Consider the following 15,225-nt stretch of genomic DNA (forward strand, 5'->3'; position numbering starts at 1 on the left):
CCACTGTCGCCCTTCACCCGCTCCCATTCTGTGGCAGGCGGAACAGTAGAATTCCAGCATATGACTTGGCAGAATGATTGCGATATGTCCGAACATGCATTTTGAAGTCTGCACTGTACAGAAAGGATGACACTTGCCTTTGTACCAGCGCAAGCCTGGCCTTGTTCGTAATCTTTATGTGCCGCTCGCTTATCGAGCTTACCCCACAGGGCTTTGGCTTTCCAATAGTTAAGGCTGCCTTTTAGCTTGTGGTAGAAGCTGCGATAGTCGCCAGGATCCAGGTTCAAGAGGTGGCAGAGTTCCCGGAACAGACTCAGTGTCTCTCGGCATGTCTTTCCTTGCAGGAACTTGTCAAAGAGACTGTGGACCTCGTTGTCCATCGTGGTAAAGAGTTATCACTCTTGGCTGTCTGACAGGATCCTCAGTGTTCTTCCAGGCTGTACATCTGAGAGCTGAAATTCAGGAGAATGAAACATTACTCACATTCCCAGCCAACATCCTGTTCCAGGCTGCTCATCATTCCGTTCGTGACTAACTCTTTCCACATTACACAAGGAAATGCTTTACAATTGAAGGTCTTTATATTCCCTCTGCTCCAGATGGGAAATGGTTCCATGATACACTGCTACCTCGCCTGGGAGGCCATTTATCCCTGGCTCTATGCAGTGAATATCACCAGGCTATTTGAATATAGAGGCATCACAAACTAGTCCAATTCTGCCCTCACCTAAAAGGCAATATACTTACTGACCAGCAGGTATCAACAGCGATCAGGAATAGGAACCCTGTCTGAACTCTGATCTTCCAAAGTCTGGTCATGCTCTACAGGCCAATGTCACCCTATCTGAGAGGAGTTAATTCAAACCCAAAGATTTCCCATTCTGCATTATTTTCCTTCCCCAGTTCACAGTGTAGTAAACCCTCCCAGACACTGCAGGTAACAGGATTGCTCCTGTCTGTCCAGGTTCTAGAGGCGAGTAAAAAAAAAATTGCATTTATTTGGTGTCTTTCATGAACATGGGATGTCTCAAAGTGTCCAACAGAGAATGAGGTAATTTTTGAAGGAACGTAGGAAACGCAGCAACTAATTTGCAAACAGCAACTTGGTTTGTGATTTTTAATCGAAGGATAAATATTTGCCAGAACACAGATAACTGGGTATCAAGGGGGAGATGGTGGCTTAGCGGTAACGTCAATGGACTAGTAATCCAGAGGCCCAGGCTCTGGGTACATAGGTTCAAATCTCACTATGGCAACTGGTGGAATTTTCAATTCAATTAAATCTGGTTCACAAAAGCCACTTAGGGAAGGAATTCTATCACCCTTACCTGATTACCTAAGCAATGACGGCAATGTGATTGACTCTTAACTCCTGTGTGGCTCAGCAAGCCACTCAGTTTAAGGGCAATCAGGGATGAGGAACAAATGCTGGCCTTACCAGAGATGCTCATATCCCGTGACAGAATCAAAAAGAAAGCTTTCTTTTTCAATATGGGATCGTTCACACCCACCCCAGCAGGCTGATGGAACCTCAGCTTAACGTTTCATCCAAGACCTGGCACCTCCGTCAGTGCAGCACTCCCTCGGCTGGAGACTCCTTCGAGATTTTTGTGCTCAAGCCCAGGAATGGGAACTCAGAATCTTTTGATTCAGAGGTCAGTGCGCTACCAACCCCACCCCATGGTAAAGAAGAATTTAAAACATTTTAAACTTTCCCTTCTTTCCTGCAGGCAATGCATTAGGGTTTTCTAAGGGACACAGTAATGGAGGGAGCTGGATGATCATATGCACAAATCGCAAATCTTTGAAGGTGACAGGATGGGTTACAAAGCTGTTAAAAACGGTATATGTGACCCCTGGATTTATCAACAGAGGGATGGAACGGGAACATAAGGAACTGACGGTAAATCTTCATAACATTTGTTAGGCCTCAGCTGGAGTATTGTGTTCAGTTCTGGACACTATACTTAGGTGTAGTGTCCTAAAGGTTGGGGAGGTTGTGGTGGTTTACTAGAAAGGTAACCAGGGATGAGGCACTTCAGTTATGTAGATTTTGATTTGATTTGATTTATTATTGTCACATGTATTATTATAGTGAAAAATATTGTTTCTTGCGCACTATACAGACAAAGCATACCAGTCATAGAGAGAGTGCAGAATGTAGTGTTACAGTCATAGCTCATAGCAGTGACTAGGGAAGCGGGGTTTGTTCTCCTTGGAGCAGAGAATGTTAAGTGAAGAGGTGTTCAAAGTCAATGAGGGGTTTTGAGTAGTTTAGGGTCAGTAGCCAGAGAACACAATTTTAAGATAATTCTCAAAACAAGCTCAGGTAAAGATGAGGATAATAGTTTTTAAGCGGTGAGTTGGTGTGGTCTGATAGGATTGCCTGAAAAGGGTGGTGGAAGCAGATTCAAGAATAATTTTAAGGAAATTGGATATGGAAAAAGGAGAAAATTGCTGGACGACGGGGAAAATAGCATGCGAGTAGTACGAGTAAGTGTTTTCAAAAAGCTAACAGAGCCACAATGACCGAATGTCCTCCTTCTGTCCAACATCATTCCATTAAAGCTGGCTGGGACATTCCCATATGTTTGATCAAGTGACACCTGACAGTCGCCTGAGTTTGCATAGAATGGTTGGACTCTCTAATATTAATGAGCATCCTTTCAATAGCCTGATCTGAGCCTTTAGAACAATGATGTGTCACACAGCTCTATTTGTGCAGCTGGCGCTGAGAGGTGTTTGAAAACAACGTGGGAATAAAAGATTTATTATTTGGCAATGTATTCTCCAGGCCAAACATTACATCCTTTGCAAATGTCAAGGCTATGATTGTAAACAAACTTCTGGATGCTGTTCACTTTACTGATTGAGTTCTCCAAGGGCCAAGGGGGAATCCTTCAAAATATATATTAAAGTTGGGTTGTCAACTGCGATTATTCGTGGAGGTTTCATCACATGGTTTCCCCCCACGCTTCAGCTATCAGTCATCCATCCTCCCTACACCAACTGGAAAGCAAAAAGACTCCTTACCCAATTGGATGATGTGTGGCTGTTAGCCAAACAACCATTTCCCCCCCATTTTAAAAATGGCCTCCCTCTGCACTGTAATGACTCTGTGATTGCCATGTTTTTCTAATTTAGGATTTTCTGTTTAAATGCGTTCTTCGCCAGGAAAATTTAAATTTAAAAAGTGCAAGAGATTTTAAAGGAATCGGACATGGGCAAGGTGGTGATGCGAAGCTTCCCTTCCCTTCAAATTGAATTTACAACAACATCTTGCTTGTAAATAATTGTTCAGTATAACATCATCCGTCCTCAGCATTTACTATGAACTTATTGGACTCACCTTGTGCAAAATATAAGCAATGCTGTCACATCAAGGCTTCTCACAGGGTGGACACCCTGATGTTAATTTTGTTTTGTACATTCGCAGATTGATTTGCTGAACATTGTGATCCTAATTCAGATTCCAGCATTTCTACTGTAGCATCAATGTTTATATCACAGAAAGAAATCTGCTGTAACAAATCCGGCTGTTACTTCCAATTTGTCTGCTCGGATGTGGCACCATTAATACAGTCAGTAAGTTTATTCCTGAACTTCCAATGAGTATTTTTGAACATGGAAGGAGAAGGAGTTCACTGGTTCAATTATTAGTTTTAAAATCTCAACACATGATGTCCTGATTTCCTATTCTTCCAAGCGTTTGTTATCTATACCACTGTAAACGTATACGCCACTTACCAGAAACACATTTAATCACAAACCGGACAGTGTTCACTATATGGTCGGGTTAGCGAGTCTTCTTACCTGGTTTTAGCTTCAAGTCTAACTGACTGAAAATCCGATCCAGAAGCGGGATTTCAACACATCCTCAGCAAAGTCCTGACCAAGACAGGCCGGAATGTTCAACTCCACATCTTAAGATCCGATCCTTTTCAATAAAAATGAAAAACGAGTGTGAGCTTTTTACACGCCCTGAAAAAAAATCCGATAATTTGCCTCACAATCATTGGGATGGTACAGTGGAACCAGTTCCTCACAGAGTGACTCACTATTAAAACACACTGAGTTTATTTTCTAACCTGCAGGCACCTTGGAGTTTAACCTGTGTGTGGCTGGTCTGGACCTGTAATTTATAAATCTTTGTGTCATTCACTATTTAACGCAGTTAACATGCCCAAATCTGTGAATGGTCCCCAATTTATCCAAAGGCTCGGGATTAACATGCATCAAGGGAATAGGCTGTTAATGGGGTCCGAATGGGTCTGCACAGTATTCCTGCTCAGGAAAGTGTTGAAATCGAAGCTTTAGCATGGAGATGATTGATGGTGGACTTGGGTAGGGTGCTAAGTCCTTCAAACCCAAACAAAAGGGAGATATGCAAATCATTCTTGTGGGACAAAGGCCTTATTGTTAGAAAAAGAATATGAGGAACTACACTAAGAAGCTGCAAATGGCTTTAAATGGACAAACACCAGAGTTAATATCTGTGATCAGAATGATAATGACCAAGCTCTTTAAATATAAATGAAACCAAAAAAGAAAATGCTGGAAAATCTCAGCAGATCCGGCAGCATCTGTAAGGAGAGCAAAGAGATATCATTTCGAGTCCAAATGACCTTTTGTCAAAACTTTTTAAAGTAAAGTTTATTTATTAGTCACAAGTAAGGCTTACATTAACACAGCAATGAAGTTACTGTGAAATTCCCCGAGTCACCACACTCTGGCGCCTGTTTGGATCAATGCACCTAACTAGCATGTCTTTCGGACTGTGGGAGGAAACCGGAGCACCCGGAGGAAACCCATGCAGACACGGGGAGAACGTGCAAACTCCGCACAGACAGTGACCCAAGCCGGGAATTGAACCCGGGTCCCTGGCACTGTGAGGCAGCAGTGCTAACCACTGTGCCGATTCCAGCATCCACAGTGGTTTGCTTTTATCCAGTGTTTTTATTAAATATAAATGATTTCAGTTGTTAAGTCTGATGAAAGATCATCCAGACTCGAAATGTGGTTCTATTCTCTCTCCACAGATGCTGTCAGACCTGCTGAGATTTTCCAGCATTTTCTGTTTTTGCTTACTTTCATCAGTTGTTAAGTCAAACATTTTATTTGAATGAAATGAATTGTGTCCACAATCTTGCAAAGAAAATTGAATTGGGAGATTTTTTTTCCGCCTGGGGCTTGCATTAATATTGAGCTTTTTTTAAAAGCACTTCATGGCCAATGGAGTATTGTTGAAGATAAAAGCAAATTATTGTGGATGCTGGAACCTGAACCAAAAACAAAAAATGCTGGAAAATCTCAGTATTTTTGAAATGTGGTCACAGCTGTACTGTGGGAAAGGCAGTAATTAATTTACACACAGCAAGCTTCTCGCAAACAACAATATGATTATCGCCAAATAATGTGTTTTTGTGACGTTGATGGAGGGATAAATATAGGACACCAAAAAATGTGTGAGATACGATCTAAGGAGATCCATCAAAGATGCCAAAAGACAATAGCAGACCAAGCTAGAGTCCCAGGCAAGCCACACCGACCCCCGCTGACTATGGCAAGGTCTGCAAGACATACCAGGCTGCAAGATGAAGGCATGTAAAATCGCCGGCTCCAACGCACCCCTCCCTGATGAGCTCAATGCATTCTATGTCTGTTTTGAGCAAGAGGTCAGCGAGAGCATGCTCTCCACCCTGGAAGCCCTGGATGAACTTGTATCTGGGGGTCACCATTGCAGATGTCAGAGCAGCTTTCTTAAAGGTCAACCCACGGAAAGCAACTGGCCCGGGTGGGGGGGGTATTCACAGACATTTTCAACCTCTCTTTACAACAATCTGAAGTCCCTATCTACTTCAAGATGACGACCATCATCCCGCTACCTAAGAAAAACCAGCAGCGTGCCTTAATGATTATCGGCCGGTGGCTCTGACATCAATTATTATGAAGTGCTTCGAAAGGTTAGTCACAGCACAAATCAATTCCAGCCTCCCGGACTACCTGGATCCACTAGTTTGCCTACCGCTGCAACAGGTCCACAGCATTTATATCCCTGGCGCTGCACTCAACCCTGGAACACCTAGATAACAAGGACACCTATGTCAGACTCCTATTTATTGACTACAGCTTAGCCTTCAACACTATTATTCCCACGAAACTCATCTCCAAACTCCGTGACCTGAGCCTTGGCACCTCCCTCTGCAACTGGATCCGGAACTTCCTAACTCACAGACCACAATGGGTAAGGATAGGCAACACCTCCTCCTCATTGGAGTACTCCCAAAACCGACACTGGGGAGCCAGGAAGTTATGTCCTTACATATTTCAGTCAGCGGAAGGAAGGCTCTATTATTTGAATAGAAAGAATATGTAAGGCTATGGGGAGAAGGCAGGAGAATGGAACTGGGTGAGCTTCTCATGAGGAGAGCCAATGCAGACATGATGGGCCAAATGGCCTCCTCCTGCACAGTAACAATTCTTTGACTTGCAGAGAATGTTTCCAGCTATACATTCATCTGCTCACTTCCAAATTTGCTTTCTAATCAGCTCTAGAGCTCTCAAGTCCCTGTCCTCGCTCAGGCTCAACCCAATTTCTGAGGAAAGGACATTTAGAGTTGGGACCTGACATCAAGTGTAAACAGGATCACCCTCCAGCCAGCAAAGGGATGAGCCCTTTTCCCAATGGGATGAGCTATTTAGAGTCATAGAGGTTTACAGCATGGAAACAGGCCCTTCGGCCCAACTTGTCCATGCTGCCCTTTTTTTAAAAACCCCTAAGCTAATCCCAATTGCCCGCATTTGGCCCATATCCCTCGATACCCATCTTACCCATGTAACTATCTAAATGCTTTTTAAAAGATAAAATTGTACCTACCTCTACTACTACCTCTGGCAGCTTGTTCCAGACACTCACCACCCTCTGTGTGAAAAAATTGCCCCTCTGGACACTTTTGGATCTCTCCCCTCTCACCTTAAACCTGTGCCCTCTAGTTATAGACTCCCCTACCTTTGGGAAAAGATATTGACTATCTACCTTGTCTATGCCCCTCATTACTTTATAGAACTCTATAAGGTCACCCCTCAGCCTCCTACGCTCCAGAGAAAAAAGTCCCAGTCTATTCAGCCGCTCCTTATAACTCAATCCATCAAGTCCCAGTAGCATCCTAGTAAATCTTTTCTGCACTCTTTCTAGTTTAATAATATCCTTTCTATAATAGGGTGACCAGAATTGCACACAGTATTCCAAGTGTGGCCTTACCAATGTCCTGTACAACTTCAACAAGACGTTCCAACTCCTGTATTCAATGTTCTGACTGATGAAACCAAGCATGCCGAATGCCTTCTTCACCACTCTGTCCACCTGTGACTCCACTTTCAAGGAGCTATGAACATGTACCCCTAGATCTCTTTGTTCTATAACTCTCCCCAACGCCCTACCATTAACTGAGTAAGTCCTGCCCTGGTTCAATCTACCAAAATGCATCACCTCGCATTTGTCTAAATTAAACTCCATCTGCCATTCATCAGCCCACTGGCCCAATTGATCAAGATCCCGTTGCAATTGGAGATAACTTTCTTCACTGTCCACTATGCCACCAATCTTGGTGTCATCTGCAAACTTACTAACCATGCCCCCTATATTCTCATCCAAATCATTAATATAAATGACAAATAACAGTGGGCCCAGCACTGATCCCTGAGGCACACCGCTGGTCACAGGCCTCCAGTTTGAAAAACAACTCTCTACAACCACCTGTCTTCTGTCAACAAGCTAATTTTGTATCCATTTAGGTACCTCACCCTGGATCCCGTGAGATTTAACGTTATGCAACAACCTACCATGCGGTACCTTGTCAAAGGCCTTGCTAAAGTCCATGTAGACAACATCAACTGCACTGCCTTCATCTACTTCTCGGTTACCCCTTCAAAAAACTCAATTAAATTTGTGATACATGATTTTCCACTTTCAAAGCCATACTGACTGTCCCTAATGAGTCCTTGCATCTCTCAATGCCTGTAGATCCTGTCTCTCAAAATACCTTCCAACAATTTACCCACCACAGATGTGAGGCTCACTGGCCTGTAGTTCCCAGGCTTTTCCCTGCAATCCTTTTTAAACAAAGGCACAACATTTGCCACTCTCCAATCTTCAGGCACCTCACCCGTGACTATCGATGATTCAAATATCTCGGCTAGGGGAACTGCAATTTCCTCCCTAGCCTCCCACAATGTCCTGGGATATACCTCATCAGGTCCCGCAGATTTATCTACCTTAATGCGCTTTAAGACTTCCAGCACTCCTTCTCTGTAAATGTACACTCCTCAAGATATCACTATTTATTTCCCCAAGTTCCCTAGCATCCATGCTTTTCTCAACAGTAAATACTGATGAGAAATATTCATTTAGGATCTCACCCATCTCTTGTGGATCCGCACATAGATGACCTTGTTGATCCTTAAGAGGCCTTACTCTCTCCCTTGTTACTCTTTTGCCCTTTATGTATTTGTAGAAGCTCTTTGGATTCTTCTTTGCCTTATCTGCCAAAACAATTTCGTGTCCCCTTTTTGCCCTCCTGATTTCTCTCTTAACTCTACTCCTACACCCCCTACACTCTTCAAGAGATTCACTTGATCCCAACTGCCTATGCACGTTATGTGCCTCTTTCTTCTTCTTGACCAGGGCCTCAATATCCCGAGTCATCCAGGATTCCCGACTTCTGCCAGCCTTCCCCTTTACTCTAAGAGGAATGTGTTTACCCTGAACCCTGGTTAACACACTTTTGAAAGCATGCCACTTACCTGACGTCCCTTTGCCTTCCCACAGACTCCCCCAATTAACTTTTGGAAGTTCCTGCCTGATACCATCAAAATTGGGGTTGCCCCAATTTAGAGTTTTAACTTTACCAGAAGGCTGCCTCACAGCGCCAGGGACCCGGGTTCAATTCTAGCCTCGGATCTCTGTCTGTGTGGAGTTTGCACATTCTCTCCGTGTCTGCATGGGTTTCCTCCCACAGTCGAAAGATGTGAGGGTTAGGTTGATTGGCCATGCTAAATTGACCCTAGTGTCAGGGGACTAGCAGGGTAAATATGTGGGCATAGGGCCTGGGTGGGATTGTGGTCGGCACAGACACGATGGGCCTCCTTCTGCACTGTAGGGATTCTATGATTCTATTTTTTATTGGTAGAGGGATTGAGTTTCGGAGCCAGGAGGTCATGTTGCAGCTATACAAAACTCTGGTGCGGCCGCACTTGGAGTATTGCGTACAGTTCTGGTCGCCGCATTATAGGAAGGATGTGGATGCATTGGAAAGGGTGCAGAGGAGATTTACTAGGATGTTGCCTGGTATGGTGGGAAGGTCTTATGAGGAAAGGCTGAGGGACTTGAGGTTGTTTTCGTTAGAGAGAAGAAGATTAAGAGGTGACTTAATAGAGGCATACAAGATGATCAGAGGATTAGATAGGGTGGATAGTGAGAGCCTTTTTCCTTGGATGGTGATAGCTAGCACGAGGGGACATGGCTTTAAATTGAGGGGTGATAGATATAGGACAGATGTCAGAGGTAGGTTCTTCACTCAGAGAGTGGTAAGGGCGTGGAATGCCCTGGCTGCAGCAGTAGTGGACTCGCCAATATTAAGGGCATTTAAATGGTCATTGGATAAACATATGGATGATATTGGAATAGTGTAGATTAGAGGGGCTTTAGATTGGTTTCACTGGTCGGCGCAACATCGAGGGCCGAAGGGCCTGTACTGCGCTGTAATGTTCTATGTTCTATTCTACTGTCATATTAAGGATGGTGGGTGGGCTCCGGATGCTACTGACCCAGTCAGAGTGCTGGCAGCTCAGAAACCTCAGCAAGCCCACTGAGAGAGGAGCAAGTAGGAGTCCTCACAGAGGGATTATTTAAAATTCTGGAAGGCCAGAGGCGAGGGATCGCACTGATTGGGGGGGGCCGGGGGGTAGCGTTCACCTGTGGAAAATGGCAGCACTAATCCTGGTTCCAGAAATTCCTGCTCCACCTCTCATCCCAACAGCTGCCACTGTCAGGAATTGGTTCTACATTCGGGTTACAATGACCAATTAATTCTGCTCGCTCGAGAGTGGTTCTGAAGGCACTGTGCTCCCTTGTTCCAGCTCATTTGGATTATTGGGTGTCCTTTTCGGGGCAGGATGTAAAATGTTAAAAAGACCTGATAGAGTAGATGAAAGAAAAGTATTTCCTCCGGGGGGCGGGGGGGGCGGGGGGGGGGGGGATGTCAGAAACATTAACATTAGAGCGAGATTATCTAAGAGGGAAATCAGGAAACCCTTTTCACACTAAGGATAATGAGAAATCTGGAACTTACTCCCTGTAAAACTGCTGAGGCTCGACAACAATTGGAATTCTCAAAGCTCAAACTGGAGGATTTTTATTGAGCATGAGGGTCGATGGAATTAAGATACAGAGCAGCCATGATATAACTGAATTAGAGAACAGGCTCAAGGGCTGAATAGTCTCCTCCTGTTCCTACAGCAGCTGTTTCTGTATGTCGGTGGTTTACCTGCCAAATGAGAGGCCAATGCCTCCAAAAACACCTCATCTGACGTTGGACATGACACAGGGTCTGTCTGGTCAGTACTTGGAGATTGCCCGGGAATGCCAGGGTGCAGGAGGGTCTTGGCCAGTGGAAGAAAGAACTCCACTGCTACGTTTCCCAAAATTACAACTCTTCAAAAAGGCTTCATTGGTTAGAAAGCACTTTGGGACATCCTGACATGATGGTTTCAGTGAGGTACGTTCAAGTGACTGTTTCTTCATGAAAGGTGTAAAATCTGACCAGAGTCCACTCACACGTACACAAACATACATACATAGCGGCACGGTAGCACAGTGGTTAGCACTGCTGCTTCACAGCTCCAGGGACCTGGGTTCGATTCCCGGCTTGGGTCACTGTCTGTGTGGAGTTTGCATATTCTCCCCGTGTCTGTGTGGGTTTCCTCCGGGTGCTCCGGTTTCCTCCCACAGTCCAAAGATGTGCGGGTTAGGTTGATTGGCCATGCTAAAAATTGCCCCTTAGTGTCCTGAGATGCGTAGGTTAGAGGGATTAGTGGGTATAAATATGTAGGGATATGGGGGTAGGGCCTGGGTGGGATTGTGGTCGGTGTAGACTCGATGGGCCGAATGGCCTCTTTCTGCACTGTAGAGTTTCTATGATTCTATACAATCATGCATGCACACAAACACGCACGCACAAAAGTATGCCACACAAACTTATGCACACCCTGACGCAGGCACGCGCACAAATTCACATGCATGCACATGCAAACATATGCACACACAAAAGTATGCACACACATAAAAGTCGACACACACACAACGATATGCACACAAACAAACACACACACACTTCAATCGGGGGTGAGATTTGACCTCATTCAAAACCCATTCACTATTACAAAGCTAGGATTGGGCACCAGGATCTATAGAGGTCAATCAGGAGCAGGAACCTTGGTTGAATGTCACCACACCCTGTCCCCAAAACCATTGAAATAATCTGAACAACGCCAATAATGCCACTCGGGGATTTTCACAGTAACTTCATTGCAGCGTTAATGTAAGCCTACTTGTGACTAATAAATAAACTTTACCTTTCTGGCCAGTTTTCTCTGTCATGAGGAGGGAAGGAGGATGATTGCTGTTACTTTTAAATAAATCTACCGCCCGCCCGCCACGGAATCGGAGCAGGTGAGGGGCGGACAATGGAAATGTCCAATGACCTCAGGCAGGATTTTATGGTTGCAGGGTGAGCGAGGACATAAAATCCCACCCATAGAGTTTTACAGAAACAGAAAGAGGCCCTTCGGCCCATCATGTCGGCGTTGGCCATCAAATACCTATCTATTCTAATTCCATTTTCCAGCACTTGTTCAGTAGCCTTGTAGGTTACGGTGTTGCAACTGCTCATCTAAGGTTCCTGCCCCTACCACCCTTTCAGGCAGTTAGTTCCAGATTCCAACCACCCTCTGCGTGAAAAAGATTTTCCTCAAATCCCCTCTAAAACTCCTGCCCCTTGCCTTAAATCTATGTCCCCTGGTTATTCATCCCTCTACTAAGATTTGATTTGATTTATTGTATTAGCATACTGTATTAGCATACGGTGAAAAGTATTGCTTCTTGCGCGCTATACAAAGCATACCGTTCAGAGAGAAGGAAAGGAGAGGATGCAGAATGTAGTCATAGAACAAGAGTAAAAGATAGAATTAGAAGGTATGCTGGGCACAGCTTGCAAGAAATCGCCTCGCTCCGGCGCCATCTTGAAAAAGGGGAAACATTTCTTCCTATTTACCGTATCTATGTCCCTCAGAATTTTGTACACCCCATCAGCTTTCTCTGCTCTAAGGAAAACAATGATGTGGAGATGCCGGCATTGGACAGTAAGAAGTCTCACAACACCAGGTTAAAGTCATGGATGTCCCACTCACCTGATGAAGGGGCAGCGCTCCGAAAGCTTGTGGCTTGTGCTACCAAATAAACCTGTTGGACTTTAACCTGGGACTCTTACGAAGACTTCTTACTAAGGAAAACAATCCAGCCTCTCTTCGTGTCTGAGACACTCCAGCCCAGGCAACATCCTGGTGAATCTCCTCTGCACTCTCTCTGGTGTGTCATATATAAAATCTCCTGTTTAACTTTCCTCCTGACTTGTGTATCTATTTCCAAGAGGAAACAGGACAATTCGGGAGGGCATTGGCTGCTTGCTCTTTGTTCCATCATTAGCTAAACAGAACATGACACCTCTGTGGCAAGATGGAACAAGTTTTAAATCACTCTCACACTGCAACAGTTTCCTGTTCCTCTCTCGGGAGAGTACTTCGATATAACGTCCTCTTCCTTTTGTATTCTGCATGAGAAAGCTGTACTTTGTAAATACCCTGAGATCCACTGTGCAGACCACAGGCCCAGAATAAGCACACGGGGTCTGGTCACATGCTGTGCAAGGCAAGTTTCCCACAGGCTGTCCTAGAAATAAGGGTCAAAAGATAGCCCTTTAAAGATAATCAACATACAATTAAAATAAGGGTCAATCCCTTTCAAATATAGTACAGTAGGTCACCCTGACATTACCTTTACTGAAACCAGTAACAGGTCGATACTGGAGTGCAATAATGTGCTGCATTGCCGGAGTTGCCATATTGGGGTGAGACATTAAACTAAAGCCCTCTCAGATAGACATAAGAAATCCCACAGAACTCTTCAAACAGAGCAGGGGTGCCCTGCCAATACGTAGCCCTGAATTAACATCATTAGATTAGATTAAAACAGATTATCTGGTCAGTATCTTTTTATAGTTAATGGGATCTTGCCGTGTGCAAACTGTCCCCCATATTTCCCTCCAATTCAAAAGTGGTTGCAAGTCATTGGCTGTGAAGTGCATTGGGATGGCCTTACTCTTAATCTGATTGGCCAGGTGGTTGCAAGGCAACCCAAAAGGCAGGATAGGTTTTCCAAAAAGGTTGAATAGGCCGGGATACTGCTCTTTAGATATTCCTGGTTATGGTCTCTCGATAGACCTGGTTATGGTCATTAAGATTATTAAAGAGTTGGATAGGACAGATGTAGAGATGACCTTTCCACATGTGGGGGAGACCAGAACTGGGGGCCTTCAAGATAAGACAGTCACTCATAAATTCAGGAGGAACTTCTTTACCCAGAGAATGGTTAGAATGTGAAACTCACTACCACAAGGTGTAGCTGAGGTAAATAACATTGATACCTTTAAGGGAAAACTACAAATGCTCACAAGGGAGAAAGGAATAGAAGGATAAATAAATTGATGGGGTAAAATCAAGCGCTTCCAAACTCTGGCTTGTCACAGGTCTCATCCTCCTCCAAGCAGCAATGGTGACTGCGGAAAGGAGGCTGCCCAGACTCCCCACAGACAGTGACCCAATCTGGGAATCGAACCCAGGTCCCTGGTGCTGTGAGACAGCAGTGCTAACCACTGTGCCACCCCACGTATGTGTGACAGGATTGAGAAGAGAGGTCTGTGGATGTGTGTGGTGGGGGGGGAGGGGATGGAGGGGGGGGGGGGGGGGGTTGGAGGCGTTTGGGGAGAGAGGTTGTGTGTGGAGGGGGGAGGGGAGAGAAGTGTGTGTGTGGGAGGGGGCAAGAGAGATGTGTGTGTGTGGCGGGGGGCGAGGTGTGTGTGTGGGGGGGGTGGAGAGGTGTATGTGTGGGGGGGGGAGAGGTGTGTGTGGGGGGGGGGAAGAGGTGTATGTGTGGGGGGGGAGAGGTGTGTGTGTGGGGGGGGAAGAGGTGTATGTGTGGGGGGGGGAGAGGTGTGTGTGTGGGGGGGGGAGAGGTGTGGGGGAGAAGAGAAGTGTGTGTGTCTGTGTGTGTGTGTCTGTGTGTGTGATTTGGGAGTGGGGCTGTTTGCAATGTGGGTGGGGGTGGATGGATGGGGGTTAAAGGGCTTCACTGAATCTTCCCTCACTAGAGGATATGGAGAGTCTGGCTGGAACCTACACAGACGCATAAATAATAAACATTCTCACAAAGCACGTCACATCTCAGATTCTCACATGACGTATTGTTATTTGCTGATCTGTAATATGCGAGTTTTAATAACTACATGCTGAGTGTTACCATGCTGCTTTATTGCTGTTCTGCTTTGCTGGTGTCTCATTCGCTTTCAAGTGTTAAATGGAGTCAGGTTGGAAAACAGTTTGTGAAGTATTCAGTTAATGAAGTGTGTGATGAAGCATAAATACCAGCATTGACCAGCCGGGCTGAAAGGCCTGTTCTGTGCTGTACAGCCTATTACAATATTATTTTATATAATTCAGAGGAAGAAGGTTCTTGTTATAATGGGAGTGCAGCAAAGTTTACCAGGCTGATTCCTGGGATGACAGGTCTGTCATATGAGGAGAGACTAAATCGGTTAGGATTGTATTCATTGGAGTTTAGAAGAGTGAGAGGGGATCTCATAGAAACTTATACAATTCTTTGATTTGATTTATTATTGTCACATGTATTAACATACAGTGAAAAGAATTGTTTCTTGCGCGCTATATAGAGAAAGCATATCGTTCATAGAGAAGGAAACATAGAAACATAGAAACCCTACAGTGCAGAAGGAGGCCATTCGGCCCATCGAGTCTGCACCGACCACAATCCCACCCAGGCCCTCCCCCCACATATTTTACCCGCTAATCCCTCTAACCTACACATCCCAGGACTCT

At 45.0% G+C, this 15,225-nt stretch overlaps 2 protein-coding genes across 6 annotated transcripts in view; one reads left to right on the top strand and one right to left on the bottom strand.

The window, feature by feature from the left end:
* The window catches only part of rpl10a (ribosomal protein L10a), a 368,503-nt gene that overhangs the window by 278,128 nt on the left and 75,150 nt on the right, over positions 1–15,225 (top strand). The gene's annotated exons all lie outside the window — the stretch shown is intronic.
* LOC144479158 (F-actin-monooxygenase mical1-like) overlaps positions 1–15,225 on the bottom strand; it is a 125,567-nt gene that overhangs the window by 85,803 nt on the left and 24,539 nt on the right. For all 5 annotated transcript variants that reach the window (XM_078197724.1, XM_078197722.1, XM_078197723.1 and 2 more), the window contains exons 2-3: positions 3,814–3,937; positions 138–452 (exon numbers count right to left, since the gene is read on the bottom strand). In XM_078197724.1, the coding sequence (XP_078053850.1) occupies positions 138–380 (243 nt within the window). In that variant the 5' untranslated portion in view covers positions 381–452; positions 3,814–3,937. The remainder of the gene's footprint in view (positions 1–137; positions 453–3,813; positions 3,938–15,225) is intronic.

The sequence above is a fragment of the Mustelus asterias genome, chromosome 25 (genome assembly GCF_964213995.1).
Source record: "Mustelus asterias chromosome 25, sMusAst1.hap1.1, whole genome shotgun sequence".
NCBI classification, from domain to species: domain Eukaryota; kingdom Metazoa; phylum Chordata; class Chondrichthyes; order Carcharhiniformes; family Triakidae; genus Mustelus; species Mustelus asterias.